This window comes from Puma concolor, chromosome A3, assembly GCF_028749965.1.
Source record: "Puma concolor isolate L17-30 chromosome A3, mPumCon1.1.hap2, whole genome shotgun sequence".
Lineage (NCBI taxonomy): Eukaryota > Metazoa > Chordata > Mammalia > Carnivora > Felidae > Puma > Puma concolor.
In genome coordinates, this window is record NC_141669.1 from 112,050,435 (window position 1) to 112,056,434 (window position 6,000).

The 6,000-nt window shown below is 52.9% G+C and overlaps 1 protein-coding gene across 1 annotated transcript in view; it reads right to left on the reverse strand.

The window, feature by feature from the left end:
* TGM6 (transglutaminase 6) overlaps window positions 1-1,050 on the reverse strand; it is a 38,923-nt gene extending 37,873 nt beyond the window's left edge. The window contains exon 1 of the mRNA XM_086701840.1: window positions 900-1,050. Within this exon, the coding sequence (XP_086557966.1) occupies window positions 900-906 (7 nt within the window). The 5' untranslated portion in view covers window positions 907-1,050. The remainder of the gene's footprint in view (window positions 1-899) is intronic.
* Between the last annotated feature and the right edge of the window lie 4,950 nt (window positions 1,051-6,000).

A 6,000-nucleotide genomic window follows, 5' to 3' on the forward strand; every position in this document is an offset into this window, starting at 1 on the left:
TGGGGTGACCCTCAGGGAGCAGACCCCATCCGAAGAGCCAGAAAGGCCCAGGATGCCTGTAAGTGTTAGCAGCTCGCAGGGTGGAGCCAGAAGAAGTTCAAATATGACAAGGAAGCTAAACTACCTGGCTTTGAACGTCAAAAAATAAACAAGGGTTGACTCATGTAATTGTCACATGATCCTGGACGATAGAAAGCAGGAAGCACCACGTGAGGAACGTCTTTAAAGACCTATGAGAGCAGGACCCCTGCGGGTGCTGACTCACTCACCGCGGGACCCCAGCACCTAGCCAGAGGAGGTGGAAAACCCATAAGCGTTAGCTACCCAGAAGTGTTGCCCCTCACTATTCTGGCACGTTTTCTGAGCCTGCTGCCTCCGAGGCCCCACATGTGAAAACTGTGGGGAGTTCAGCACCCTCGGTCCCATCAGTTCCTCACAGCGGGCCTGCGAAGTGTATTCTAGCTCCCATTTTACAGATGGGAACATGGAGGCACCAAAGGCAAGTCCCCTTGCTCAAGGCCACATAGCTCCTTTCACCTCAGACAGAGCTGTTCTTGCCCTCGAATCTTTGGGGTGGGAATTAAGAGGAGGCGGCCCCTGGGGGCTCTCTCTGCCCCTTCTCTGTCTTCCCCTGCTTGTCCTCCTCTGTTTCAGCAAGGCCTATGGGGAAGGCCTGGCCCCAGCCCAGGAAGGGCTCTGCCAGGGACTTGCTGGGCAGTCTGGGGCCGGCTCTTTCCATCTCTGGGCCTCCCTCAGGAGCACGAGGGAACGGCACACGGACCATGCAGCCACACAACCCCAAGGATCAGTGATCCAAGTTTCCCCGCGCAGACACCCCCTTTCCCGAAGCTCCTCTCAGTGGCCCTGTGCCCCGAGGCCCCCAGGCCCTGCCCGCTCACCTGCCATGCCAGGCCGGCCTGCCCTGGCTTCCTCGGCGTGTGATGTGTGCACCTTCAGGACGGCGTGTCACAGCAGCCAGCCGGACCCGCGTTAACAAGGCAGATCCCGGGGCACTCTTAGGCAGGACGCCCAGCGTGCAAGCGGAGGCGTGGCCCCTCTCGCCCTAGCAGCGGCACCTAATCGCCCAGTAATTGCCCTGGTTTGCACCTCGAAGGTGTCCGGCGTGGGAGTGGCCTCAGCCAAGAGGTTTTCCTAACACAGAGTTGAGGGCTGGGCTGTGGGAGAAACTGAGGCCCAGAGAGGTCCCGGGACCTGGCAAGAACAGAGGAGGGAGGGGGATCTGGGTTTGCCATCTCCCATCCTTACCCTCCCAGCGAGAAAACAGAGGCTCAGAGAGGGTGCCCTAAGGGTACATCGTGATAAGCTGCAGAGCGGGGACCAAGACCCGGGTCTCGTGGCATCTGGTGCGGGGCCGTCTTCTCCCGTCCTGGGTGGGATGAGAAGACTCCCGGGCCCCAGTGCCCTCTTTTGTGCGGCCTCCAGAGGCATGTACAGGGGGAAAGGCCCACGGTCCTCCCCGGGCCATGCCTCCACCACGCCACACCCTCCACCTCCTGCACGGCCCCCCACCGACAGGCTCGGCCTCGAGGGAGGAGCCCTGAGTGTCAGACGGAGAAACTTTAGGCCCACACAGGCCTGGGTTTGAAGGCCAGCTCATCTCCTGGTGACAGGAGCGGTAAAATGAAGACGGCGGCCTCTCCTTACAGGGCAGCTATGGGGGGACTCACGGCAACCATGGGGGACTCGCGGCCAGGGCCTGGGCACCCAGGGATCCCGACTCCCCTGTCCCTCCCCTCTGGCATACTTCACCTGACTTTGTGAGCTGGATCTATCCTGGAGCCACCGGGGGCCCTGACCTTGAGCAAGACCTCTCCATCTCAGAACCCCGGCTTCTCCACCTATGACCTAACAGGACTGGCCTAAAGTATTCTTAAGTGTCATCCTAGTTCACAGGCTAAGATCCCGGGGCTCCAAGACCCGGGACGGCAAAGCGGCTGAGGTCTCATGTTGTCGCTGTCGAATGAAATGGAGGGGTTTTTTATTTTTCTGGAAGCTGGGAGGGAGGTTTCTCTCTGTTGGTAAGGGCCTGACTTGGGGCCCACGGGGGCTGGGTGGGGCTGGGTGGGGGAGGAAAGGGGAGGTAGGGGGGGTAGACGCTGGGAGACAGGGGCAAGGAGGGGCGAGGTGGGAGAGTGCTGTGCGCCTTTGCTCTCTGTGATCACCTGAGCACTCAGGAAAGGGTATAAAAACCCCAAGTGTTTGATGTGGTTGGATTTCTTACAGAAAATGGCAAAGGGGTTGAGTTCTGCTTGCCAGTTTGGTGCAGGGCAAACATGTTTAATGGGCTCTTTGGAGGCCTACCCTGCCCTTAATTACTGCCTTCTGGCCCCGGCCCAGGGTTCTCCTTCCTTCTTGCCCTGCAGCCCGCAGACCCCGGGCCCTTCTGAAGCTGCTTTTCTGCCTGTGCCGGTCAAGCTCCTCCCCACTAATCACTGTCTCATCCAGGGCCCTTTATCTTTCATCTGGGGTTTGCCCGGACTGGGGCTCCCAGAATATAGGGCATTTAAAAACACCCCCCCCCCCCGCCTCCCACAACCCCAAATAACAATTCATACTCAAGTTTAGAGGAGGGCAATGTCCTGGGATAAAAGGCAGAAGCCCAGGCTCTGTTATCTCCAGGCCAAACTGGCTGTGTGACCCTCGGCCAGTCACTTACCTTCTCTGGGCCTTGGTGCCTGATAACATTGCAGATTAGGTCTCGCCTGTCCCAACCTTCTCTGGTTCTAAATGATCAAGCAGGAGCCAAAGCCTGGGACAACTCGGGATAGCCCAATCAGTGTTGCTTCACAAGTTAAAATCTGTGCCTGTGGAATAAACACATGCTTTAAAAATAGTTTGTTTTTCTGACTCTAAAGATACTACGTGCTCGCGTAGAAAAGGCAAGCAACATAGAGAAAGAAGAAAGTATATACGCATATCACTGCAAACATATGTAAATGCATGTATGTGCCTCAGGGTTGTAGGGAAGAAGTGGACGGAGAAGTGAATTTGTAACTTAACCTTTTCACTCAGCTGTATGTTGAGCTCATATTGTGATCTGGGCAGGGCCTCTGCCCTTTCAACAGTAAGGGGTTATTGATATAACCAGCAAAGTGTGAGCAGCAAAAGAAATGTTTTAAAAATCAGGGGCACCTGGGTGGCTGTCAGTTAAGCGCTTGACTTCTGCTCAGGTCATGATCTCACAGTCCATGAGTTCGAGCCCCACATCAGGCTCCGTGCTGACAGCTCAGAGCCTGGAGCCTGCTTTAGATTCTGCCTCCCTCTCTCTCTGCCCCTCCCTTAACTCTCACTCTGTCTCTCTCTCTCTCTCAGAAATAAATAAACATTAAAAAAATTAAAAAAAATAATAAATTAAAAAAAAATCAAACAGAGGGGGCGCCGGGGTGGCTGAGTCGGTTAAGCATCCGTCCCACTCTTGATTTCGGCTCAGGCCATGATCTCACAGTTCGTAGGATCGAGCCCGCGCCAGGCTCCCCGAAGACAGTGCGAGTCCTGCTTAGGATTCTCTCTTTCTCCCTCTCTCTCTGCCCTTCCCCACTCTCTCATTCTTGCTCTCTGAAAATGAATAAACAGTAAAAAAAATTTCAAAAATATCAAAACGATCACCTTTGGGAAAAGGAAGGATTTTTTTTTTTTTTTTTTTGGTTTATTTAATTTCAAGTTTACTCGTTTTAATTGTAGGCAACAGAGGGCACCATGACTTTTGCGGGACTCAGAGCATCTGTCCGGCCCCACCTTGGAGAACATCAGAGGCAGAGCTGTGAGTCCATGAGTGTGTGGTCGTTGGGCCAGCTGTATCAGCGTCACCGGGGAGCTGGTTAGAAATGTAGACTTCTGGGCCGTTCCCCAGGCCCGCTGAACCAGAATCTGCATTTTTAACAGTTCCTCCCATGATTCATCCGCATAATACGGTTCGAGAAACTCTACCGAGAGCAACCGTCCTCAAAGAGAGGTCCAGAATCACCAAGACGCTTTTAGGGAATCTGGGAAGTCAGTACTATTTTTTTAGTACTATCAAGGGTTTTTTGGGAGGTGTGGAGGGGTCTCTTTCATTTTTATTCTCTCATGGGTGTACCGTGGAGTCTTCCAGAATGCTGCATGATATGCGATAGTGCAAAAACTGAATGCAAAAGCAGATCTGAGACTCCAGCTGTTTTCCTCGGAAGGCTTCTATTTAAAGCAGTTTTCAAAAAAAAAGAAACAAGGAAAAAGGAAAGAAAAAGTAAAACAATGCCACTCTTACTGATATTATTTTTTGTTTTGGAAAATATGGCTCTTTTTCACAAATACATATTAATTGTGTTAAGATGCAGGGTTTATTAGTTTTTATCCATTTATTTAAAAATGTTTTAATGTTTATTTATTTTTGGGAGAGACAGAGAGACAGAGCATGAGCAGGGGAGGGGAGAGAGAGAGAGGGAGACACAGAATCCGAAATAGGCTCTAGGCTCTGAGCTGTCAGCACAGAGCCCAACGCGGAGCTCGAACTCACGGACCGTGAGATCATGACCTGAGCCGAAGTCGGACGCTTAACCGACTGAGCTACCCAGGCACTCCATGGTTTAATAGTTTTTAAGTGAGTTAATGCGTAAACATTTCCGTAAGTTTCTCAGTGTTAATTTCTTTTTTTAAAATTTATTTTGAGAGAGAGAGAGAGCACACACGAGCAGGAAAGGGACAAAGAGAGAGAGAGGAACAGAGAATCCAGAGCAGGCTCCACGCTGTCAGCACAGAGCCCTACAGGGACTTGATCCCACGAACCATGAGATCATGACCTGAGCCGAAACCAAGAGTCAGTCGCTTAACGGACTGAGCCACCCAGGTGCCCCTCTCAGTGTTAAATTCTAAATTGGTAAGTATCTCCTGATGTAACCCACATGAGCAAATGTTCTTTGGGGTGCTCAAAAATTTTTTCAGAGTGTAAAGAGGTCCTGAGATGGAACTGTTTGAGGACAGCTGGTCTAGACTCTACCTCCCCTCTAGGAGCGGGAGTGGGGAAGTGGGGAGTGGGGATCTGAGGCTGTGGCCTCAAGTAAAGATGAGGCCATGGGCCAGAAGACTCCAGGGGCAGCTGTGCCCTGCAGGGGGCAGCCCACTGAGCCCTCTGGTGCTGGGTCCCCTCCTTTCCAGAGTCCCGTGGCTCTAGCAACGGCCAACCCTCTGCTGCCCATGGGGGAATCCCAAGGCCTGAGCAGCCGGCTGGACACAGGATCCTCTGTGCTCAGGCTGGCAGTCATCGACATTGTCTCGGGAATTCATCCTCACGGGACAACGAGTCATCAGGACCCACCTCAGTTAGACCTGGACTGGTCCGGTAGCAGGCTGTCCTTTCCCCTCTCTGGGCCTCTGTCAACCCGAGCCCTGACATGGGAGCTGATACCGCTCCCCTCCATTGGATAAGTCATTGGGTAACTAATGACTCATCTCTACATCACTTCATCCTGAGAGTAATAACCTCGGTGACACAGACGGTCAGGGTTCAGGCTCTGGGAGGGAGATGTTTGCCCGGCCAGAGAAGGCAGGTGGCCGTCTCACAATTTTCAGCGGACCTTATTGTTGCTTACCATGTGGGGGCCAGAAGCTGTGAAGCAAGCCGGGAGGTGCCCTCATCCCTGCCCCCAGTGACCAAGTGTCACCCTGTTCATCCACCTGCCTGTCTATCAAACATCAGCAGGACCTAGAAGCCACTATGAATCTACAGAACATGCACAGCTTACTGTGTTGTTTTTTTAAAAATGTTCATATATATATATAGAGAGAGAGAGAGAGAGAGAGAGGCAGAGCGGGCAGAGAGAAAGAGAGAGGGAGAGAGAGAATCCCCAACAGGCTCCATGCTGTCAGTGCAGAGCCCGACGTGGAGCTCGAACTCACGAACCGTGAGATGATGACCCGAGCCGAAATCAAGAGCCGGACATTTACCCTACTGAGCTACCCAGGCGCCCCTGCCTACTGTGTTTTTGCATTGGGTGCTCGTGATCT